General features: G+C 44.9%; 1 protein-coding gene and 1 non-coding gene across 4 annotated transcripts in view; both read right to left on the bottom strand.

The window, feature by feature from the left end:
- SHPRH (SNF2 histone linker PHD RING helicase) overlaps positions 1 to 22144 on the bottom strand; it is a 95610-nt gene extending 73466 nt beyond the window's left edge. For 2 of the 3 annotated variants that reach the window (XM_078877289.1, XM_078877288.1), the window contains exons 1-15: positions 22055 to 22144; positions 19139 to 19794; positions 18416 to 18545; positions 17619 to 18047; positions 16451 to 16535; positions 15416 to 15566; positions 14548 to 14653; positions 13134 to 13417; positions 11007 to 11470; positions 9089 to 9458; positions 8206 to 8336; positions 7594 to 7756; positions 3750 to 3828; positions 1145 to 1308; positions 348 to 443 (exon numbers count right to left, since the gene is read on the bottom strand). In XM_078877289.1, the coding sequence (XP_078733415.1) occupies positions 348 to 443; positions 1145 to 1308; positions 3750 to 3828; positions 7594 to 7756; positions 8206 to 8336; positions 9089 to 9458; positions 11007 to 11470; positions 13134 to 13417; positions 14548 to 14653; positions 15416 to 15566; positions 16451 to 16535; positions 17619 to 18047; positions 18416 to 18545; positions 19139 to 19744 (3258 nt within the window). In that variant the 5' untranslated portion in view covers positions 19745 to 19794; positions 22055 to 22144. The remainder of the gene's footprint in view (positions 1 to 347; positions 444 to 1144; positions 1309 to 3749; positions 3829 to 7593; positions 7757 to 8205; positions 8337 to 9088; positions 9459 to 11006; positions 11471 to 13133; positions 13418 to 14547; positions 14654 to 15415; positions 15567 to 16450; positions 16536 to 17618; positions 18048 to 18415; positions 18546 to 19138; positions 19795 to 22054) is intronic. The other variant, XM_078877290.1, reaches the window with a different exon arrangement.
- A 1984-nt stretch (positions 22145 to 24128) lies between these two features.
- TRNAC-GCA (transfer RNA cysteine (anticodon GCA)) lies at positions 24129 to 24200 on the bottom strand. Its single transcript has one exon. It is a non-coding gene; the product is annotated as a tRNA-Cys (tRNA).
- Between the last annotated feature and the right edge of the window lie 2024 nt (positions 24201 to 26224).

Below are 26224 nucleotides of genomic sequence, written 5' to 3'. Positions count from 1 at the left end.
GGTCCCAACCCGATTATTAGTTTAGAACAAATTACCCCTGTTCTTGCATAACTTCACTGGTTGCAAACCATGACACATGTAGATACCTGATGCACAAATGAAAAAAAAACTCTCCGATGTGCGACTATGATCATCCAGAACAGACCGTACAACATATAACAACGCAATGCCCAATCCACAAATACGAAGGAGACATCACAGCGATATACTCTGCTGGCTCCAGACGCGGTGTCTGGCTTGATCACCCGAAATGTGAAATTGTAGTCGTAGCTCTGCATCTACATCAGCCGTACGGAAGAAGAAGAAGATTTTGAAACGTTTCCAAACGAAGGTGTCGTGCCGGTCACCTGGGAGCAGAGCTCGTGTTGACGTTGGTAGAAGTGCTGCTCGACGGGGGAGAACCTGAGCCAGTGCATGTCCTCCGTCTGCGGGGGCAGCTCAATCTGGAAGACGGCAATTAGTGGCGGAGTGCCCGCGTGCATTTAACGGACTCGCACTCGCTCCGAGGACACATCCGGCTACCGGCCACCCGTGCTGATTCAAGCACGCGTAGACCGGCAGCGACGCAGCAATGGGCACAATATGCAAATGTTGTACTTCGGTTTCCTTCCCATAACTTAAACAAATTATATATCCCGGTGAAAATAATAACACTGCTCTACAATTACCTGCAAATTACGCAATTGGGAGTATACACGGCAACATAGTCCCCCCTACTGTGAAAGTACTGCTGGCTATGTTCGAAATAGTTTTATTATTATAAGAATCGCATGACTACCAAATGCACTAAACTATTATTTTATATACATGTAAAAATTACTGTGGTCTAACGTGTGCAGCTCACTGCACTACAAACCCCAGGGACCTGAGTTCGATTCTGACTCACAAACAATATCAGTGGCGAATATTTAAACCGGTCCTGGGCTTCCCTGAGGTCAAATCAGCCTTAAGCGAGTATCTGGTTGTGGCGTGTAAATATCAGCATTGGAAAGGCAAAGGGCGGCTGGGTGTGGTGTTGGCCAACCACCCCCTCGTGTGCCACGCCAAACCTCATTGATGCTAGTCGTTAACGGCAGTTTTGTCGCAACAGTCCGTTCGTGGTCACACGGGGATTGCTTGTCTTTTGCCGCGTAGCTCACGCAACCTGGTCGATGACGTGCTTCTTGGACGAGCGCCACATGATTGCGGAGACGAGGCGGTAGAGCGGCGTGGGGTCGCCACGCACGTACGGGCGGTAGAGCAGACGCTCCCACCAGTGGCGCACCCAGAACGGCTCCACGCCCAGGAACAGCACCAGGCCGTACAGGTCTGATGGCGCAGAGGCACAGCCGACGTCACCCGTTAGGCGGGGAGGCAAATGTATACTCATCATCGTCAGGCGGCAGGCTGCGGGGGGCGGCGCGGCGGGAACGCTGGCGCCTAACGGCAAGAAGTGCCCGAGTTCGATTCCCGACTCTGGCACCTTTCTGTGTGGAGTTTGTATGATGCATGGGTTTTCCTCTGGGTTTTCTCCACTTTCCTCCCATAGATACCAAAAAAAATACACAATATCACTGCTATTGGTCAAAACACTCGATTCCTGAAAAATTACCTGTAAACTATGGGTATATTGTCGTTGGAAAGAAAATGTGTTAATTCCTTCGTACATTTGAACTCAGGTCGTTGGGTTCATAACGGAGTTCACTAACCACTGTGGACAGTTTGGTCTTTTTAGCCCAGTAGGATAGCCTACATAGGAAAATGAAAACTCTAATTATAAATTCCCCTGTCTTGGGTTTATTATCAAGTCAGTGCATATATTTATAACCTTTGAATATTTATCGTGAATTATAGTAGCAGAAGACTGCTATAAAATATCTTATGAAGCAGTATAGTTTATGTGGGTGAATATTTTACGAGTGATAACTCAATCAGGTTGCAAACAGGTACAATGCATTATAAGTCGCTAATTTGCTTACAAAAAAGACGATGCAAATTTGGTAATGATCTGAAATCATTCATTGAAAACCAGCTGATTGAATAGCAGGTCTACAGTACAGTAAACTCAACACATTTGTAGTGACATCGCGGATGTCACTGTGTGGTGCCGGCCCTAGAGAGGCACGGCGTGAGATGTACTTAATCGCGGATATCACGTGTGTAGCGACATCGTGGATGTCACTGGGTAATGCCGACTCTAGCGAGGCAGGGCGTGCGATGTATTGCCATCGCGGACACCCCGTACATGTGGGTGTAGTACCAGCCCTAGAGGGGCTCGGTGAGCGCTGATAGAGAGCGCCGAGTGGCACCACGCTCGGCGTGCAGTGCTGTCCCCTACAGGATGGGGTGTGAGGGTGCCGGCCATGAATGGGGTTAATGTAGGCCATGGCACTCTGGTTGACCCTGGAAGGCACGTGACGGGTAAGATCTACACAGGGGCCCCAAGTGGGGGGCTAGGGGTGGTCACGTGTCGGGCGAGATCCTGCTAGAGGATTCTAGAAGGTGGTCGTGGCCAAGGGTGGGGCCAGCCACGACCCGTGAGGATATAAACCGGGTCCCCAGAGGGACCGGGGTTCAGCGTTGCTGTTGTCATCCTGAAGATCTACATTCTACGTTTTACGTCCAAGAGTCACCAACACGTGGACCTGGACCCAAGCCGGGGTCCTGTGAATTGTAGCTACTCCCAGTGTGATTAGCGTAGTTAGCCTGGTGGTCCACCACCATAGGTTATTATCTGGTGAAGGGGCAGTTACCCCTTTGTGTTGGTATTAATAAATATGTTGCCTCCAAAGAGTACGTCTACGACTCAGTTGAATCCACTACACGTTCATCATGAACACTGCCTTATGAGAGAAAATTGTAAAGTTATGTTACGTTTTCTAGAAATGGCCCTGCACCAGAGCAGATAGAAGGAGCCAGAGAGGATAGCTGAGTTTACAGTTTCTAAATGATATTCTACGCTGTGGAACTTAAAGAAAACGCAGATATTTTGATAAAGTCAACAAATTAACAGTTTAGAGTTGATGATGCATTTTTAAAATCCGTAAACATCGAGAAGCAAACAAACCCTTACTAAGTCACTAAATGCATGGTGATGATTATCTCGTAAGGCCAATGAAGAACAACTATTTGACATTCGGTTGTAAGTAATATATGCATAAACGCCTTTCAAATAAAAGTTACGTGATAAAATTTGTACGTGGATAAATGAATGTTGGGAAAGAAAAAATGTACCAATGCAGTGCCCATTAATATCCTAAAGAAGTCCACAGCCCATAATGTCAACCCCCATGATAGTTTTTTCTGTATATTATGCAGTGTTAATTAATGATGCATGTGGTGAGGTTTGCTAATTGTGTTTACACATCGGTACAACGGTCTCTGATTTATTTTTCTTTATCAAGAAAACACATGTTGGAGAAAACAGGCATACGGACAACTCAGGTGCCAGGATTGAGACATGAGCACGTGATTTAAATGTAATCCATTCAAATCCAAAAATATGACCATTTTAATTAAAAACGAATCTATAAATCTAAAAATCCAATATCTATGAAAATGTAATCCGAATCTCACCCCTAATACGTGACATTTCAGCCTACGGGTATCTTCACAAAAATATCAATTATCACTGCACCAGCACCTTGTTTTTCACACGATGCATTTCTTCACTAAAAAAATTCCATTATTTCAATTTGAAATTGAATCAGTTCACACCACGGAACGTAGGCCGCTCATTCGTTTACCGGCCCACCCGCGGCTGCACTTACCCTCCAGTCCGCGCTGGACAGGCGTCCCAGTCACGCACCAGCGATTCACCGAGCTGAGACGCAGAGCCATCTCGGCAGCCTGTGGTGCGAGACAAATCAACACACGCATGCAACACACTCAACGTGTCCCAACAACTGATGCAAGCGTATGCACGAGAAACGTGTTTGAGCATTACTACTCAGCCAATGCACTGAAAATCAGCAGTTGCAATTTAAAGTATGTAATTTGATGTTCCACCGGAAAGTAAATGTTGTTATATAAAAAATATATATATACATTTCGATTTAAAGCTTTCGTCACTGCAGGGATTCATCTTCTTGGTTCTTTCGGTAAAGTCACGTGACTTTACCGAAAGAACCAAGAAGATATATATATACAGTAATGCCCCGGCTTATGTCGGGGATGAGTTCCTAAAGTGTGTGACGACAAGTATCAAAATGACGTAAATAAAAGCAATTTACAGGGTAGGTGGAGGCGAAGGCCAAGGCGACAGATACGAGAAAGGACGATGCTGTCAGCGACGTGAGTGTGGGTTGAGGCGATGTAAATCAGGTGGCAGTGTTAATAAAGTGACGATGCATTAGCGAAACGACGTCAAAGGGGGAGACGTAAATCGAGATATGACTGTATGTACAAGCTCCCCAAAGAATTATACTCTTTGACATAACAATTTTCACTATTAATAAAGACAATGGTTGCATAACTAGCAGCTAGTCTATTGTGGTAAGACCAGAGGCGGCCCATCAGGGCCAGCAAGGCCTTCTCTGCTGGCCTAGAGATTGTCAGAATCAGAAAATTAGATTTTTATAATTTAACATATATTTTCATCAATGCTATATGTATTTTACAAAGTTCGTTCCCATCACTCTATTAACATAATTTCATTGCTACTCTCTCCCTCAGTTGCGCTGCTTCCAGTGCAGCCCATAAATTAGAGCTTTTAGCCCAGGGGTCGGCAACCAAAATAACAAGAAGAGCCATTTCTTTCCAATTCGGTACAAAATTCAGTATTTCAAGAGCCGCAATGCATCTGAGTACATACTGTACATACGTACATATCGTCAAGAAGCAGCCCGCAAAGAGCCGCATGCGGCTCCGGAGCCGTAGGTTGCCGACCCCTGTTTTAGCCAATGAGATTTTCCACCTTTGCTGTCTCCGCCTCTCCGGGTGAAAAATCTACCCTGAGGCCTTCAGAATGTCGAGTGAATCCCCTCTGCTGTTGAAGCCAATGGGGACGATGTTGTTGTTTGTCATATTCTTTAACCAATCAGATGTCGAGTTTGCCATGTTGGGTGTATTCTTTGACATGCCAGAGCCTTCTAGCTGGCCTAGCCGCCTACGTTCACATTTTTCGTGTGGCGGGATTGGAGGGCCAGTTAGCTAACTGAAGTAAAAATAGCTAGCACGTAATGTAGCATCATCTAAGATTAATTTAAACTTTCTTTCGTGACGTTGAGATTTGTAGATGTAGTGCTTTGGGGAAGCCTGTTGAATCCTGATTGTGTTATTTGTGTTTTATGGCATTTTTGCTTGCTTGGTGGTCAAATGAGTAAATGTGACTGGTTGTTGTGAGTTTGTTCTTGTTTCTTTGGTAATGACATTGATTTGGGCTATGCGATGTCTATTTGTGATGAGGCATCCTGCCATACTGTGTAATAGTGGTACATCCTTGATGGTTTCAGTCACCATGTATTCATGTCTCTGAAATTAATGTATTGTAATTCTCATAGGTGTTGAGCCTCGTGTTAAATCACGTTATTCCACTCGATAAAGGTTATTGTCACTGTGAATATGGGGGCGGTTACGTCGAATGAAAATAGCCTATAGCTCTAGTGTCATGGTGAGGTTATTCGAAGGCGGTTTAATTGAGGATAGCACTGAAGGCCTAGGTGTAAAATACACGGCCAGCCACTGGTTAAGACGCATCGTGGGCTAGGGTAACCGCAAGAGTTGTCACAGCGATATATTTACAAAATAACAAACACAATTATTAACATTCAAAAGAAAGAGCAATTTCCCATTAAATATGTTCCATGCTAAATATTTTTCAGAGTAATGGCAGTTAAAAGACATGATACTTTTTTAAGTGTATTCAATTGTAATAACGTCCAACACACGTGGTTTCTTCATTATTTATTTGGATACAACACTATCTCTAGGCCCGGAGTTCGGTTCTTGATGTTCGAACTCTAACTTCTCTCAAAGCGTCCCCTCCCCTTGTGCTATCACCTTTAATATCCTCCGAGCCCCCTTTCTGGAAGCTTCGCTCACCCCTTTTCCCTCAGTCAATCCTCGTCCTCCTCCTCCAACGGTTGTCAACCACCGCCCCCCAAAAGTAAACCCTCGTTTCCCGCCTTTTACATTTGAATCTCCCCTACAATCCCTTTGAATCTCTTATCCCCATCAATCGTGCTTTGAGGTCTCCCTGCACCAATCAGAGGCCTTGATTGACTTCCTGACTGTCCGTTCGCACGTACGCTTATGTCAGGTACGTATTCTGTTGCCTCCGTCATTACACAACTATTTAATTGCTACCCAAGTGACTGAGAACATTTATATTACAATAATTACAGGCCGCAAAGTTGAAATAGTTACAACTTAGGTGAGGCTCATGTTGAGCGAATTTTAGATGAAAAACCTGAGAAATTTTTCTTCGAACTTGAATTACAGCAAGGCACAACCATTCTACAATAAAACCTCTAAATATGATTACAAAGTCATTGTAAACTGATATCACAATGATTTAGAATGGAGGAATCTGATAAGCTTCGAAGCTCTTTTTCACGAATGTCCAACAGGGGCGGGTCAGCAAGTTACAACAACAAACAATACAAAAATAACGATACGAATGTGTCGTAAACCCTCCTCCACCCGACACAGGCAATCAATAAAAGTGTCACTGTGAACAAACGTCACAAAAACACAATTATGAATCATAATATTAGTCGTTAAGCCTACGAATAAAACTGGTATCATGATTATCGTTATTTCACGAAAAATATATTTGCAGTTTGGAATAGAAAAACGATACCAACTGTCTCCTGAAGCCCTCTCGTGGCTAGCAGACCTCGACATTGGCATTCAGCTCCTAAACATATTGCTGCCATCATAAGCAAGAAAAGAATTTGGCAGAAACTCTTTGTCGTTGCACCCAGGTACTTAAATTCGTTTATGTTTAAACTCGTTTTAAGTTTACACTCGTGTATGTACCTGGGTGCAGCGATGTGTGCTGATGGATCACAAAGAGGAGACATGAGAACAAGGGCTGGATGGCTGAAATGGCGAGAGATTACTGGTGTGGTGTGCGATAAGACGGTCCCCCAGTTTGGTAAAAGGGAAAAGTGTACAAGACGGTGGTGAGGCCGGTGCTGTTGTATGGGGCCGAGTGCTGAGACATAAGAAAGAAGGAGGGACCAAGCTATGGTAGTCAGAGATGAGGATGTTGCGGTGGATGTTGGGTTTAACAAGGAAGAACACGGTGAGAAATTAAGAAGTGAGAGAAAGACTCAAGGTGGTAGAAATCACAGAGTAGATAAGAGAGAGAAAAGGCTGCGGGTGTGGTTCTGTCATGTTGAGAGACAACAGGAAAATGATGTGGGTCAGAAGGTGCAAGTGATGCAAGTGGAAGGAAAGAGATCAAGAGGAAGGTAAAAGAAGCGGTGGGTCGATGTGGTGCAATCGGACACGGTGGCCCGAAGAGCGGAAAGAGAGATGGCGCAGGACAGGGCAGCGTGGAGAAAGTTGGCCTAGGACAGTGGACCCTACATGAGTGGCACAAACGGGTGGAAGAAGACTTTGTCACCACGCCGCTGAAGGACGCTGCGTAATTGCGCGCTCGTTCACCTTTGCGGTTGTGCGCTCCACCATTTGGGCCTCGTCCAGGCAAATCCTCCACCAGTGCACGGCCACCAGCGGGCTCGGCAGCGCCATGTAGCGCTTGCCCTGCCGGAACCGGCGGCCGCCCTCAGACGGCAAGAGGCTGTCCGCACCACCTGCAGACCCCACTCTGACGAAGAGACGCGCACCAGGATGACGCAGTTACATTTTAATATATTTTTTTAAAATATTTTAACGAATTTGATCCCGAACGGGTGATCGGTGTTGTGTCATGGGACTGAGAATGCATGAAAATTATCAGAGAGCTCAGCAAACTCAGCGAGAAATTATATTGGATCAGTCAATCCACAGCATTTTTAATTTCCAATGAGCTCTGTGAATTAAAGATAGTTCTGCCAGACCGAATGTAATTTCCACCACTTGGCCCGGGGCTGCCAGCTGAAAATAAGCACTGCCTCAGAGCTCATTTGAGCAATAAATAATTTTCACTTTTTTTTTTGCCAATCCGTAGAGGATTTGGCATAGCGGAGGGAAATAAACCATCCAGAGTTGCCAATGACCTCATTTTTCGAAAACGCAAACGTTCCCCTGTTCACGATGTAACTCACTGCGCCCTACCCTCTGTTGCAGTAGGGCAGGTCCACATAGCTGAGCTCAGTGCGCAGCACGTCGTACGTGGTGATGACCACGTCCTGTTGCGCCAGTTTGCGCGGCTGCACAAAGCCGTCGCGCTTCACCCCGTTGTACACCTGCGAGGGAGGAATCACGCATGTAACAAAGATTACGCAATCAACCGCTGGACTCTCTCATGCCATTCAGTGCATTTACAATTCGCCTATTGATAATTTCGTCCGTCCATATCAGGGGGAACACTAACTCTCGTAAACATGATCCAATATGAAAGAACCATCAGTGTCAAAGTTGTGTTGCTGTTTAAGGGGTTTGCCTGATTGAAAATTAAGCTAAATTTAGCAAAACCTGAAGACACAAAACAGAGCAAAAAAAACTATTTGCAAATATGAAAACTCAGTTTGCCCTCACAGCGACAAGTCGATTTTCACGCTGATGATACTCCTGAAGACAAACACCTGTTGAAAGGTGTTACGCAATCCATGTCCTGTTTATGTTCTTCCAAAATAAACCATGGTATTCACAAAGAAGACAAACATGTACACGTCCTTCCTATTTGTTTATCAAGTAAATACATTTATGATGCAGTGTGACACCCTTTAAATACAAGTGAACAGGATAAGACGGCTCCAATGAGGACGTGATTGTAAACACAACGCATTGCTCACAGTATATGATGCAGTGCTGGCCATTAAAGAGAAACAATTCCCTTTGAGAAAAGGGACGCAACTCACCCGAGTAACACAGGGCAAATGTGATTTGAATTAGCCGAGTTATTCCACAACATCTATCCGAGTTTAGTCCAAAAACAAAGCCCAACATGAGCGGTGAAAACCAGTGCAGTTTACGCATCGGGCGCGGATGCACGCACCAGCACGCGCAGGGTGCAGGAGCGGATGTGCCGGTTGATTTCGTCCACCCACTGGTGACTGATCGAGCTGGGAGACACAATCAGAGTGGCCCCCGACAGGGTCGGCTCCATCGCCACCAGGCAGTGAGCACAGTGGAATGGCAGATGACGCTCGCCACTGCTACCGCCCTCCGCCTCCTCTTCATCCTCCTTCTGTTCCTCTTGCTGCTGCTGTTGCTGTCGCCCGCCAATTGCGCTGGTGCCTTCCTGCGCCTGCAGCAGCGCCGTGCTGTAGTTGACACAGGCGGCGTGCTGCCACAGCCCGCAGCTCATGCACTGCACGCGCGGCTTGAAGTCGCTCAAGCCCAGCTCGCCGCACACGCACTCGAACCTACGGGTGTCACCCACATGCAAAACCCAGGGGAAGGACAGCACTGTGAGCGTCACACTGGAAGGAGTCCCAATGATCATCGTTATCATTAACTACCACTGAACTGCCACCGATGCCTCCTTGGCTGTCAACGATCTGCACGGTTGACCCTCCATCACAGTCATCCCCAGGTATTGTGCCGGCTTATCCGTCAATGTTATCACATGTCATCCAGTTGATCTTTTGTCATCCTTTCCTTTCTTTATCCTTCTCCCATGCCCTGTAAGATGATGTTGGATAGTCGCGCCTTTTTTGTCTCATGTCCAAACAATTGCAGTTCTCACACAGCTGATACATTATATTTAACGACGTCGGCAAACGTGTGGACAGAAGGTTGTGCGATTTGCTTGCAGAAATCAGTATAATTATAACTTAATGCCCTGTCAATTCACTGCTAGATGAAGGCCTCATTAGGATGTGTCAGTCATGAGAGTTGTTTGACCATACTTTATCACCCTGGTCGGTGAGGTTTGATGATGTTGGGGGGGGGTGGTGGTGGGGTGGGGGCGGGTGGTCCAGGACTAGTTAGGGCATCAGTTGCAACTGATCCATCAGTTAGCCATGGGTGGTATTCAAGATAAGGCCACCAGGTTGATACTGCAGCTCACCATTCCCAACTAATCATTGTTCAAACGTTCCACCGGCAGAAATTAGCAGAGGGTGACATTTAGCAAGTTCTACTGATGCAAGATAATTGCACATTTTAACAAGGCGAGACCAAAGCCCTCATGCTTAAATAACTAAATGTTTAATAGTTAATTTACAGTACAAATCATATTGGCCTTTAATTTCACCCTCCTTTCTATAAAAAAATAAATCAGGAAATATCCAGATGGTGAAAGCCAAACAATCTCATCGTTTAAAACGTTGGCTTTCGACAAGCTGCCCATCAACGTGATGTGTGGAACAATGATAGTGGCCAAGAGAAGGCAATACATATAAAGTACAATTCTTAAAACAAGTCTATATCCTTAAAAATTATTCAGAAATTTCATTTTACCCTGACAGAAATATACTCGCCTTGAAGAGCAATTGTGCTGGATTTACATATAAATAGGATAGAGCACGACTCTAGCTTTACTGCTAAAGCGAGACAAACTACATGTGCATATACAGGGAGGGCCTCCCAACACTGTGCAGGTCATGGGGATTATTTGACCATACTTGACCATGATGGTCAGTGAGGGTTGAAGGTGGGGAGGAGAGATGTGGGAGGGAAGGAAGTACAAAATCGATGGGAGCAAGGAGAGCACAAAAATTCGCCGTACACAAATTAACAAAAAAATTATGCTGTTCTTAAGTGCTCGCCTGCCCATCACGTGGCCCCACAGCAGCCTACAACTAGTTTGCTATTGGTCGTTGCCCATCCCAGCACTATTCAGGCTCAAACCTGGTTAGCTGTGACGAGATCAGATTTAGCTAAATTGCACTGCAGCTGAAACTAAATGATTAACCCTCCGAGCAGCACCAATCCAGGAAGAATGTGGCATGCAAGACCCCACTACTCACCGGTAGTCCTTCGTGTTGAAGGGAAAGATGGGCACGGGCTTCCTTGGCTCCATCTCCACATGAACGCCCATCTCGGTACCACCACCTGACCTCATGGCAGGTGGTGCCTCCCTCTCCTGGTTGGCAGCCCGCTCTGTGGAATTAAGTGTCCTGTCGACATCGCTCACTGCCACACCATCACCTTTGTTGACCTGAGCTCCGCCCAGAGCGTAATTGTGATCGGGGCTTGTGCCGTGAAACTCAGCTTCCTCGGCCGTCCTTGGCATATCTAATGTCGCCGGAATCCCCAATTCTGTCACAGGTGACAGAGGTACGAATCCCGCACTATCGGGGGCATCGCGTAAAACAATGTTTGTCTTGTCTTCTGCTGCCTCGGCATTCCCACCTGCACCCACATCCCCCGTGGAGTTTTGCTCTTCTCCATCTGCTGGTACAGATGACGACGTTGCAACGTCTGTCACTGTCTGTGATCATAAAAGCAAAAATGATATATTCCATCAATACATGTCTGTCGTTATGTAACATTCACAACAACTTAAAACGGTACATCTGCAGTCCTCCACCCTGCCTCCCATTGGGTAGCAGGGTAGCACAGTGCTTACAAAGGAAGGACCTGGACTTGATTCCTGACTCGGGCACCTTACTGCGTGGAATTTGTATGTTCTCCCCCTGTTCTGCATGGATTCTCGGATGTCCTCCCACAATAAAAAAAAACAGTGTAACTCATATTGGCCAAAACGTTATAATGCTTAAAAGTCACATGCAAATGACTCCACATGGCAACAGCACCCCCTACTGCAAATCATCACCAGGCCTTGAGACTCAGTGAGGCTCTCCAGGCTAAAGAAGCATAGTATTAAGTTTCGATTAAAATCTTTCGTGACTGCAGGGATTCATCTTCTTGGTTCTTTCGGTAAAGTCACGTAGAATGGAAGTAATAAAATAATAAAAATAAAACATTATAAAATAATTCTCACGACGTTTCGGCCACAACGCAAGCAGCCGTCCTCAGGTGAAGAACAGGTCTGTCGGACGCTGTCTTTCCGACAGACCTGTTCTTCACCTGAGGACGGCTGCTTGCGTTGTGGCCGAAACGTCGTGAGATTTATTTTATTGTTTTATTTCTATTCTTTTATTATTTTATTATTTCCCTTCGTGACTTTACCGAAAGAACCAAGAAGATGAAGCATAGTATTCTAACAATCTATATACAGACCTTAATCTGCGTCTCAAAAAACTCGAGGATACTTTCCGGCAAGATAGAAATATGAAATTTGGTATGCAAAATTATACATTTTTCATTTTAAGCCCCCAAATCTTGAATTTAAGTGCCCCATAAACATAGTAGTGCGTGTCATTCAGAAACCGTTCAAAATACAAGATTGCATTTTTTTTCGTTGGATAGAGCATTAAACAGCAAATAAAATTTAAGTGAGAACCATTGTTCTGTTTTATAGTTTTTATATGTTTTCGGATTCAAGTGCTTTTTTACAATAAATCTGAATTCGAAAACAGTAAAATATAGGAGCTTTCCCTCATAAAGTAGTAAGTTCATTAATTTGTGTTCTTTTTAATAATAAAATAATGGAATCGGCAGTTTCCGATGGCTACGTCTGTAAACGTAAGTTGAATCCTAAATCTGTGGAAAAATACTAGTTTTTGGAGTGGTTGTTTGTGCCTGATCATTGATACAAATTGTAAAAAATCATATCAGGTTCATTATTTTATTTATTGAAACTTTTGCCTGGTCAAGACAGGTTTCATGAACTAGTATGTATATAAACGTAAATAGTGTACAATCCACGGTACGGCTACAAACAATTCAAACGCAATGTATGTTTAACTTATTTTTCATCATACATAGCCAACCGTGCTAATTGGAGGGTGCGGGGGGAAGGACAACACAAAAAATTGTGCGAACTACACAAGTACACAAGGCAATGACGGCCAAACGTCATCCTTGAATGGCAAATGTTGTGGTTTTACTATTGGCAAGTTTTGTTTACGTGACAAACCTTACTAATTGGCTGTGTCGGCTGGTGGCGGGTTTAACGACACACTTATATTGACGCGATCTAACCCAAAAAGCTCTATTATGGGCAACAAGGTAGTTCCCCGACATCGCACCTTTTCCGCAGGCGCGGCCCGTGCCTTGCGCGCGCTCATGGTGATCCCAGCGACAGGCTCTCTGTAGCTCTTGCTGACGCGGAAGGTTCCCCCGAGACCCTGCCCCTTGACGTGCTGCAGCATGCCGGCGTCCAGCATGGCCCGCACGGCGCTCTGCACCGCCTTCCGCTTCTGCACGGCGTCGTAGCCGCAGGAAGCCGACAGGTGGCGATACAAGGCGCTCATGGACACGCCCTTGCGGCCCTTAGCCTTGCGGAACGCCTCGACGATCATGGTCCTGAGCCCTGCTCGCAGACGCGCGGGAAAGGAGGAGCACAAGCTGCCAGAGCCAGCTCGCCTCTATGACAAGGCTGTTGCGAGTCTCCACGGGAGATTAAACAAAGTACATTCCTCCCCCCCACCCCCCTGATCCCTGCCACCGCAGTAACTGCAATTGGATCAATTTATCCTGATTCAGGACTGCGTTCCTGATTCAATAATTTATTGAAATAATATTGCTTCTCACATATGTGATTCGATGCATGTATTGTGAGCTTAACAATTGATATTGATGGCCGCATCGATCCATCTCTAGAATACACATCAGCACAATAGGTGGTGTGTTGGGTGTCTTCTGTGTTCCATATAAAGTACGTGAAATGTGCCAAAGATGTGGATTTAATGGTGAATCGATGAATACATTGAATCAGTTTTAATACCTAAAATACAAGCATAGAATATATGTCAATGTTACATCTAGGCGAATGTTACAAACAAAATCTTACGAGACACTAAATCATATATTTATTTATTGAATTTGAAACCCCGAATAGAGGCAATTTATGTAACTGCTGGGCAGTTGAGCGTTGCATGCCTTGCTAAAAGTCTGTGTATGATAGTTGCTGAATTAAAACCACAATCTGGATCAAATTATATATTTTTCATAAGTTGTTAAAGGGAAGAAAGGACATTTGACATGTTCATTGTGAGCCACAAATTAAACACATTCCTGCGGAGGGAGCTGGTAGGAACGTTGGGTTGCTCTGTCAATGGCCAGGGTCAACGGCGGCGTGGTGTATTCCGCAAATATGGCCAACTGTGAGGGCGGGCACAAGCCGGCGTGAGTAGGTTAAACGTTGAGTTTTATAAGGGCACCACAGGGTGACCAACCCCTCCCCACCCAGCCCCACCCCTCCGACCCAGCCCCACCCTCCCCACCCAGCCCCTTCCCACCCTCCCCTCCCCACTCAGCCCCTCCCCACCCTCCCCTCTCCACCCAGCCCCACCCCTCCCATTTTTGGATGCACGACGGACGGACGCAATAATCCCCTGTGGGCTCGTGTAACCAGGAGGTTCCTAACAGTATAACCAGGCAGCCTGCATGCAGGGCATATGGTGCATTTTTAACACTTTTCTTAAAGATGAAGCACATTACCTGCAGCACTGACAGCTGGCTTGTTAGGAGATCCGGCACTCGGCTTCATTTTCTCTTTCACCTTTTCCGTCTCAAGAGGCGGAATGTAGTAGTTAACTTTAACACCCTGTAACGATGAAATGCCATCATATACAAGAAAAAAACAAAGCACAGGAAAGCACAACCATAAGCCAATACAATGATTACACATGATTTTACACTGTTCCCCATAAAAATTACTTTAAATAAAACTGAATGCCAAAGGTTATTTCTAGACAGCGGGTGTGAATTGGGACCATAGGATTAGTATTCCCATCATGCCCTGCATGTCACGTTAAATCGCCACACTGCATCCATTATTATTATGCTTGGAGGGCCCTTCCAAGTTTTCAACGTAGGGAGCAATATTGCTGTTTGCAATCCCGACTGAGTAATTTTCAGGTATTCCTTCAGCAATGGGATATGTGTAAAATTCACAGAACCTTATTCCAGAACAATAACGCAAGAGTCAAACTATATTGAAGTTTTTCAGTCAAGAAATTATCTTTTGAGAGTATTATAACTAATTTATTTCCACCCTGCACTCGAGATTTATTTCTGAGTTTCTTATTATTTACAGAAAGATTTCGAATGTGTTTACAAGACTACATCAGTAAAAATAAACTAAGTGTTCGTGCTAATTTAGAACAGTTAAGAAATAACCTGTGTAAATCGATACACTTTTAAGTGTGTCTGCTGTCCACCAATATTAGTAGGTTCAGATGCCCTTGCAATAGGAAACACTCAGCAAAGAAGATGATACGTGAGTAACTGAATACAAATGAATGAAAGTCTGCCATGTGAGTAATCTGCAATGAAGATATAATAAACCGTTTGGCACATCGCTTACACTGGGGAGGAGCTCGCTAGTTGTTGCCATGTTAGGTCTTGGATGGGCCAGAATAAGAGCCAGAACCTCTATGGATTTGCCCAGACCCATCTCATCGGCCAAGATACCTCCTGGACATTCGGGAGCCGCCTCTGGACGATCCTTGATGATGCTGCAAGCAACAAAGGATACATCAGTGTGTGTGTGGTATGCCAATGCTCTACGTTGGATTTCTGGTGAGGATTTAACTACACGTCACACTGCTGCCAGGTTTGGTCTATGTCCAAAATGGATTTCCAGTCACTGAACGCATACTGTGATCACAGGTAACATAAGGACATCATTAACACAACACTAGAGTGGCTATATGCACAAAGCTCCCATTATAAACATGCGTAACCACAGCAACACATTACCCAAGAGGGTTAGATAGGGAAGCGAATTAACTTTCAGATGACCTTGTTATGAGTGCAATTATTTAACTTTGACATGCTAAAAGCCGTTTGAAAATGTATTTCTATATAACTAGCACTGCCTGCACATTGGCATGGGATACACAGCCGGGTGGAGGGAGGGTGGGTGGGGGTGAGGCGTGACGTCAGGGCAACGCACAAACCCCGCTCATAGCTGTGGGATGTGGATGCTATCATCATGCGGATGTGCGTTGTGACATCACCACCACGTGCCAGCCAGTAAAACTTTTTTCTAATCTAGTATGGTTAGGCGATATGTACTTAAGATGGTGGACTTTTAGTACCTGGAGGGAAGCTTTCCAGCAAAAACAAAGCCAGTCAAGAGACCCGTTTGTGTGCAGGACTTACTGAAGCTATGTTTGGATTAAAATTTGTTCACCTTAAAATAATTTAACTAAGAGAAAAGTATCCACTCTAAGGCATTTAACTTGCAAAAATTTGAACTTGTTACAGTTTGAAACAGCTTGCCAACAACTGTGAAGGTAATGCAATTAACCAAATGTCCACCAGTATTCTGATGAAGCAATGAAACGTCAATTATACTTGAGACATTCATGTTTATCGGTAATTGTAGCGACCTCACCTGCCAGTATAATAATTGCAGTACAATGTTTCACCATCAATGGTCGAGAATTCCTTCCAAAGTGGATGCAACTTCTTTTCACCTCCTGATTGAAACCATAACAGAAACATTAAATATATGACGAGTTTTCGAAAAGGCAACAAACATCAAGAAATCTCAACAGTGCAGGTCTGCCTTCATCAAAAGCACAAGTTTACCCTTAGGACATTGTATTTGTGAATGTAGCAGCCACTAGCGGCAGCAGGGGTCACTCAAACTCATTATACGCACAGCTGTTGTCAACGCACTCCTTGATGAATTCTCCACATTCTGTGAGTCATGGGGCTCATTTTGACACCTAACCATGCTGATTAATGCGGGTTGGGGGAAGTGGAGCGGGCCCATGTCCAGATATCACTGACCGATTACTTTAGTCATGGATGGAAATGTAACTCAGGTTGTTGGGCTCATAGCACAATTATTTTATCATTTATTTTACCATCTAAGATCGACTGAACTATGTTGCTTTTTTTCAGAATCGACCTGGCCACAAATGATAGTTCAACGAAGTGGCTTATCATGCGGAAATTTGTAGCATTTAAATACTCGAAATGGATGTTTTAAATGTGGAGGAGAAAACCAAAGGACCCGCAGAAAAACCCACGTGACCACAGGGAGAACATGCAAACTCCAAATGTGCACACGTCAGGGTCAGGATGAAACTCCCGTCCCCCTGTATACGCGGCGAGGTAGTTAACATCTCACCGCCATGGCACCTCGTGCGTGAATCACTGTGGCGCCACCCTACTACATATTTGTGAGTTGAAAAAACACATTCCTGCAGAGGGAGCTGGTAGGATAGTTGGGTTGCTCGGTCAATGGCCAGGGTCAACAGCGGCGTGGTGTATTCCGCAAATATGTCCGACTGTGAGGGCGGGCACAAGCCGGCGTGAGTAGGTTAAACGTTGAGTTTATAAGGGCACCACGGGGTGACCAGCCCCTCCACACCCAGCCCCACCCCTCCTACCCCCCACCCAGCCCCTCCCCACCCTCCCCACCCAGCCCCTCCCCACCCTCCCCTCTCCACCCAGCCCCACCCCTTCCCATTTTTGGATGCACAACGAAAGGACGGACAAAATAATCCCGTGGGCTGGTGTAACCAGGTTCCTACCAGTACAACACAACTGACCTGTGGAGCAAGCATCGTGACCAACGTGCTCCCTTTTCAGCATCCACTGCACGGCCTGACACTGATAAGGGCGGAGCTGTGGCACGAGCAGTGGGTGCTGGATGTCGCAGGCGCTTGAGCTCCCGCTATCGCTCTGTGCTGCTGCCTCTACCAAGAAGGTTCCCTCCGAGCTTTTGGAACTCATCTGCTCATTCAGCTGAGACAAGGTCTCAGGTGCTGAGTCTGCGTCGACGAGTGAACGTGAGTTAGTGTGCACGTCTGTTTGTGCATCCTGGCAACCCCCCACATGCTTGTCGGTGCCACTGGCAGTGTCAGCAGTGGCAGTGCGAAAGGAACTGTGGGACTCCCACACATAGTCGTACAGCGCTTCCACATTCTGTTTCTGGAGGTCCAAAGCTTCATCTGTCACAGCCTCTTCTTGCTGCTCCTCTGTCAAAAGGCAAAACCTTTGTATATACTTACATTTTGAGCACATGTTAAGAGGCAAAAAATGCTAATCAAACACCAACAAACATTAACGAAGATTTAATATAAATCAGTTAATGTTTGTTTAATTGAGAAAGGTTTTAGAACAAAAACGTAGCAGGCTATGTAGTGTGACATTTTTAGATGCATGAGTAAAATGTGGTGCTCTACTGGATATATTTAACATGCAAAAGCATACTTTGCTTTCATTTATGCATTTTGCTCTTTGTGGACTGCATAATTTAACTATGAATTTGTACTATGGCACAACATTGCAAAGCGATGATGCAGCATGTTTAAGACGATAATGTATTTTCTGTGCTTGCACGTACCAGGAATTTGGAAGTTATGAGAAAGTGCCAAAAGCTTTTGCAGCAGCTGGTTGACCTTTTTTATTTTCCAGTAACCCTCACTGAGAATCTCGATGTGGGACAGTCCTGCTGTCAACATATGGACAAAGACCTGTTGAAAAAAGACACATATTACTATAAGCCAAGAATGTCCCCCACGTGACGTCACTCCACATGAGGCCAACCCCCCCTCATTAATATTCATGAGTGGGTGGATTTTTACAACGCTGAGGAAGGTCGTGCGGAATTAAATAATTTATTATTCAGTCGCTTCAAATATGACTGGTAAAAAATAAATATGCGCAGCACTGCTACATCCGTACGTGACGTCACTGCAAGAGGCCCTCCCCCCCTTCATTAATATTCATGCCCGTGTGCAAATTTACACGAACGCACAAGGTCACGCACTCCACATACCGCACCCCTCCACAAGAACCATTAACGGGTGACGTCACTTTACATGGGGCAACGAACAATTCAACAAATTCGTCTACAACGCTGCCTTAAAGGAAAATATGTAAAGTTTTCAGCACGTGCTATCAAGAAGTGCCATTGCCCAAAACGTCGCCAATTAGCCCTTTAAGGAAGTCTTGTTGACGAGTGTTGAGGTTTCTTCATTATACGTCTGTAAACTGTAACAGAGTTATGGACTATCGCCTGATTTTATACATGCACAAAGATATAAGATGTATGTCAATACTTTACCGTGACGGTGCAAGGATATGGCTGTGTTGGTTTTCGATAAAGGGTGACGACTTTGTTTCGCTGCAGCCAGGCAAGACCAAACAGAATGTCCAGGTCAATCGTTGCGCTGGCACGCACGCTCGTCTCGGGGCGATCGACAGAGGTCACCAACGGCGAGTCGCACTCGCACAGCAATTGTGAGGGAGCGCATGGGTCATGGGTCACAGTCACTGGCAGGTCAGTTGTCTGGGCAGCAAAGTTAGCAAATGAGTACGTGAGCTCAAACGACAGCAGAACGGCACTCCACGCTTGCTGCTCTGTTGGCTGGGGATACACCGCGAGACGCAGAGGTGAAGGTCGAGTGGCCGGGGCAGCCGGAGAAGCCGATGCAGCAACATCTGAGCATCCACCGGACGTGTCTGAGCTGTGACCGGGAACGTCGCTGCTGTACGTCGCCGAGTCCGAGGTTTGTGCAATGGCATCCGAGTCTTCGGTATGCAACTGGGCAGCATCTCCTTGTTCTGTCCGAGCTGTAGGAGCAAACTCATCCTGCAAACTCCAGCAGAGAACTTTTCTTTTCTCCACGTCCACCTTGACAGGCAACGAGCGCTTTCTTCGGTTATTCATGTCAACTAGCTTTTTTGCCCGTCCAAGGATGGGTGTATATTGCAGTAAATCTGAAATTCAATAGAAAAATAGTTCAGGTCATGATTATTAATGAGGGGGGGGGGGGGGTTTCCCCATGTGGCGTGACGTCACCCGCTAATGGTTATTGGGGAGGGGTGCGGCATGTGGAGTGATGTCAGCCGCTCATGATTATTATTGGGGGGCGGGGTGCGGCATGTGGAGTGCCCGACCTTCTTGTGCGTTCGTGTAAATTTACACGCGGGCATGAATATTAATGAAGGGGGGGGGCTCTGATGCAGTAACGTCACGCACGGATGTCACACTGTGCTGCTTAGATACATTTTTTACCGTCACTTTCTGTAAAAAATATTCATATTTGAAGCGACTTTGCGTAATAAATTATTTCATTCGGCTCGACCTTCCTCTGTTAGTGTAAAAATCCACATACTCATGAATATTAATATGGGGGGTGGGCCTCATGTGAAGTGACGTCACGCAGTGGGTGGGCCTCATGTGGAGTGACGTCACGCGCGGGACACACACACATCCTTGGCTCATTATATTAGTAATTCTAGTAGTACAGTAATTTGATTAACTTTTTCAATAAAGAAACGTCAAATGTAAAGCGAATTTGCGTAAAAATATTTATTTCCTGCTCGACCTTCCTCTGCGTTAGTGTAAAAATCCACCCGCTCATGATTATTAATGAAGGGGGGGCTCTTTTGCAGTGACGTCACGTACGGATGTTGAAGTGTGCTGTATACAGTATATTTATTTTTTACCGTCACTTTCCATAAAGAAACGTAATATTTGAAGCCACTTTGCGTAATAACTTATTTTATTCAGATCGACCTTCCTCTGCGTTAATGGTGTCTGTGAATAAGTGTTCAGTTAAGTTTATTAAATGTACCGCACTTTTACGATAAGCTGTGCGGCAAAATATTTCACTAAATCCGATATTATATACAACATTTTGTTTTTTACAATGCGTTACGTAGTAGCATGTTTAACAAATGTGTGTTAAGGCATACCGACTTACGTTCTAACGTTCTATCGGTTTCAAAGCTGTGTCTCTGGTGTAGGCCAATCAGTTTCAAAGACAATGCATACATTATGAGAGCATGTCTGTTTGCATATTTACCACAAATATATCTGGTTAATGCAGACTTGAGTCCCGGCAAAATGTATCTATTTGGTGCTTGCACATCTTAACACCTGATGATCATTATCACGGAGGAATACGGCAAATGGCTTAAAATAGGGTCAACATGAACACTGGAGAATATGGGTGTTCATGTATTTCGTTTGTTCTGTATGCAAGTCAATGTGTCTCTATGTAAACAAAGCTATGGGCTAAATTTTGATTAAAAGCTTTCGTGACTGCAGGGATTCATATTATTGGTTATTTCGGTAAAGTCACGGAGAAGGGACGTGACTTTACCGAAAGAACCAAGAATATAAAGCTATGGGCCTCTACGTTGGTCATCGGTGTCCGGGCTGAGACCAGCATACCTGTCAACCCCTTATCAGTGCCGTACCTTATTACAGACCATCATACCTTATTGGTCACCTTATAAATCTCTAAATTCATCCTACAATCCCATCACAAGAGAGAAACACAAAGACAATCAAATTCCCGTAACAAAACGGCTGTACGCCAGATGGACCTGAAATCTCAATTTCGCTGTACAAGAATACGGGCAAACCGCATGGGTTGACAGGTATGGATCGTCAACTCACTCCACTTCAGAAACCGGTTTAATCACAGGCTCAGGAATCGAACTCGGGTTCTCAGCTGTGCCATCTGAGCGCTCTGACCCACGTTCAAAGTTTGTGAGTCCGAATTCCGTACCTGTCAACCCGTACGGTTTACCCCGTATTTAATGTGCCGCTGCACTCTGATGTTGTAGGAGAAAAAATGTATTAAAAAGTCTTTAATTAAGCAGAACGTGTTATCTATATTTATTTAAAGTTGCGCATTTTGAGGTGACGTCACATTTCTCAACCCCCCCCCTCGTCACAAATGTCTGACCCCCCGCCCTAGGTGCGTGACGTCATTTATGGACGGCCCCATAGCTGTCAACCCGTACGGTTTACCCCGTATTCTTGCACAGGGAAAAATTGCGTTTTCAAGTCCATACGGCGTACAGCCGTTTCAATACGAGCTTTGTAGGATGAACGTTGAGATTTAAAAGGGCACGGGGTGAGCAATACGGTCTGAATTGGTCTGTAATAAGCTAGGCACTGGACACGGGGTTGACAGCTATGGAATTCAGGCGGAGTGGGAGGGTAGAACGACGACTTTCCTACCGACAGGTGGACAAAAGGAGGCTGCTGTGGTCTTCGTTTAAAGACCGTCCTCCTCCTCTGCCCCAGTTATTGATGTTCCTTACGCCACAATGTGCGTCCTTAATACCACCTCATATTCCGGTATGCATGAATATTTTTTTTTTAAACGTACCGACGTGTAGGCCGGCCAGGCAAGATACCTTTAAAATGAAATGTATTAAAGAAACAAAAGATATTTAAGAGTTTCTGCGCGTTTGAAGTGGAGTTCGCCTTGCAACGGCGTCAGCTCGACAGGGGCGCGGCCATCTTTTTTGTGTTGGCGCGCGGTGCAGTGTGGGTCCAGAGTCACCGCCCCCTCCCCCACCACGTGATCGCGTCAGCTGATTCACTCGATCTGTCGATGATTATTAATCGATTACAATAGCACTGAGCGAAAACATTGTTTTAGTGCAGGATGACAACCCTCTCGCGTATATATAAAACGGATTAAAACGCTGATCTGCAACGTATATAATTGCAATTATATATAACTAGATAATTAAAAATAAAATATAAATATATTTGTAATATTTAATGAGAACTAGAATTGCGTACAATTATATACGTTGTAGATCAAATAATCATTGTAGATCATATAATATAATTAGATTAAATTGTGCACACAATTGTATGCAATTTTATATATATAAAGAAAACTATTTTTGTTTATACGATAAACTAAATATTTTTTTACATTTAGTGCTGATTGTTTTTGGCCGTTTGGCGTGCTGGGCATGTGTTCAGCAAACATGATATTACAGTAAGATAGATACACCTTTTATTTTTCGGATCCTTATATCTATTTTGTTATGATTGTTCCATGTACCGTACTGCCTGGATATCCTTGGCCCCGCCATAGGAATGAAGAATTGTCATCGTTGGTTTGGAGCTGTATAGAAGAGATTAGGCCAACGATCGTTGGAGGTAACATTGTAAAGTATTTGTATTTAAACCCCTTTAGTTACAAATCTACGTAAATAATGCTGCTGCTATTAATGAATTCTACATGTACATGTCCTACTTCTGAGCCTAACAATAGTGTACAGACATTGTACTGGACTATGAATAGGATATGTATACAAAATAATATAAACACCGATATGTATGTATGTACAGTCACTCTGTCAATCCACTGCTGGATGAAGGCCAACCGAGGCAGGTCGTGGAGGGGGGTTATTGACCTTATTTGGCCATACTTCACCACGCTGGTCAATGCAGCTTGGTGAAGGTGCAGCAAGCAGCATTTTTGGGGCAATAAAAGCCACGACAGCATACACAGCAATGGATTTTTTTTCCCTGCACTGCCCTCTGCTGCCCATAAAGTTATATTGTATGTATCGTGCACCCTATTGGCGAATGTCTGAATTGCAATAAATTATATGTACAATTTTATAATCCATAAAACAGGTTTTTTGGGGGAGTTAGGTCGCGTAAATATATGAATGTGTCGTTAAACCCGCCACCACCCGACACAACCAATTTGGTAAGATTTGTCACGTAAACAGAACGTGGCCAAATCGTTACTCGTTCAGCACACCGGCTGTGCGTTGGAGAGCAAAGCCACATCATTTACATTATTGAGTGCGACATTTTGCCAGTCGTTATAATAATACAACCACGCTTATAACGTGACCATTTCTAGTAGACACTGTTTTCATCAAAATCACGCAGTTGGATCGTATTCATGAGAAGTTCCAGAAAGTAAGAAGCATTCCAAAGCTGTGCTCGTGTGGCGGTGAAGTTACACTGCAGATTCCTCAAAATGTGTCCCTTTACTCTCGAAAACTTTGCAGGATCCATCATCGTCAAGCAAAGTCTTTTGAGACTCGGTGAAGCTTTTCTGGGTACATATGCGTCGCGTTAATTATGATAAACAAAAAACATAATTTTCAGTCCAGTGAAGAGGGAGCCTCATTGACCAACATGTTTCAAGTTTTAAACTAACACGTCTAATGAACGCCAATTTATGTTTTTAAAAAATAGCTCAACACACGTCCTGTTTTAAAACTTTGTTAACTGCATTGAAAAAAAAATTGTAATATAAAAAACATTGTAGAGGGGGCACCCGGATTTGAACCGGGGACCTCTTGATCTGCAGTCAAATGCTCTACCACTGAGCTATACCCCCACACGCTCACACATGGCGCTATTCTCCCCTTATTCTCACTACCTCCACACAAAAATGACTTTCAGAATCAGATTATTTACACTGGGAGGAATCCGATGAGCTTTCAGGCTCTTTATCAAAGATGTTCAGTAGGGCCGAGTCAGAACGTTTAAGCTGAGACTGCAGTTCTGTACATTATACAGCTACTCTATAAAAACCCATTGAACCACGTGGATTAGAGAACATACACATGTTAATGACATCATCCAAGCTGTTTATCATGGGCCGTTGCTCGAAACGTCGCCTAGCCATTTTCTTACTTTTAAGGCAGTGTTATTGACGAATGATTCGTGATATGATTTATAATTAGTTTCGATCTTCACGTAGGTATGTCAATGTTTAAATTTTTCACAATAAACCATCACCCGACAGAGCCAATCACATCGTCACGCCCACTGATCTATCCTCAAAACCGGAGGAATGTTGATGAGCAAGCAACGCAGCTTGACATTTTAGTTTTAATTATGTTGTTAAACACCTGATGAGCCAGAGGGCCGCCATTGAGCCAGAGGGCCGCCGTCCACGCGGGCGTCCGAAGAAGCGATGGATGGACCGAATAAAGGAAGACATGAAGACGGTCAACGCATCCCCTGAAGATGCCCTGGACCGAGCCAAATGGAGAAGACAATGCCGAAAAGCGGACCCTGCGCCACAGCGGGAACAACGCTAGGAAGAAGAAGTTAAACACCTGATGATGCTGGGGTTTAATCTCCAACGAAACAAGTGTCGAAATGTTGCTTGTTCTTCAATAGTTGCCCTTGTCCGGGTTTGCTGATGAAACCCAAGGAATTGGTGTGTATTCTCCGACGTGCAATGTGTATATGTAACGTGTATGTAGAACTTCTTTCGCACCGTACGTTGCCAACCGTGCTATAAATGGGGGCTGGGTGGGGAGGAAAGGGGAGGGGTTGGGTGGGGAGTGGCTGGGTGGGGCTGGATGGGGAGGGTGGGGAGGGGCTGGGTGGGGAGGGTGGGGAGGGGCTGGGTGGGGAGGGTGGGGAGTGGCTGGGTGGGGAGGGTGGGGAGGGGCTGGGTGGGGAGGGTGGGGAGGGGCTGGGTGGGGAGGGTGGGGAGTGGCTGGGTGGGGAGGGTGGGGAGGGGCTGGGTGGGGAGGGTGGGGAGGGGCTGGGTGGGACTGGGTGGGGCTGGGTGGGGAGGGGCTGGTCACCCCGTGGTGCCCTTATAAAACTCAACGTTGACCCTGGCCATTGACCGAGCAACCCAACGTTCCTACCAGCTCCCTCCGCAGCAGGAATGTGTTTACTGGTACCTGCTAAGCTCCCTCCCCACAACCCCACCCCCTATCCGCCACATCACTTTTAGCAAACACTCCCTGTACGTACACACTCGTAGCCCGTGTAAAGCGCCTTGGATAAAGGCGCTTGTGTTAATATAAAATTCAGCAGCGATGTCTTAAAAAAAATTGAAATCTTTCTTTTTTTAAACGAAAGGGTGCATTGACCGCGGTATTCGCACTCATTCACGCAGCGATCGTTGTGAGTTTAGCTCGCGATTTGAGGGACGAGTTTTAAGCTTCAAATCAAGATTGAGTTTTAAGTTGTTAAGCCACCAATGGAGACGAAAAATAATTGTATCGATTCCAAGGAACAACTTTACTGGAATCGATTCCTATTTGAGCAATCAATTGGCATATAGCGCGCCAACTAATCTATTATTATTTGTTTCTTTCGGTTAAGTCACGTCTAAAGATAAAATAATAAATTAAATTATTTAATTTAATTATTTAATTTAATTTATTATTTTATCTTTAGACGTGACTTAACCGAAAGAAACAAATAATAATTCCTGCAGTCACGAAAGTTCTAAAATTAAGATTGAACTAATCTATTGCTTACGCGTTTTGCTAATTATACTCAAATAATTAAGCACACATTTTCCGCAGCCTATTTTAAACCAACTAGATGTGACAAATAAGATCGCATAAACGGGACCTGACCATCGATTCCCATTTGCGTTTCGATTCT

The sequence above is a fragment of the Lampetra fluviatilis genome, chromosome 47 (assembly GCF_964198595.1).
Source record: "Lampetra fluviatilis chromosome 47, kcLamFluv1.1, whole genome shotgun sequence".
Lineage (NCBI taxonomy): Eukaryota > Metazoa > Chordata > Hyperoartia > Petromyzontiformes > Petromyzontidae > Lampetra > Lampetra fluviatilis.
This window is presented reverse-complemented; position numbering and strand designations above follow the sequence as displayed.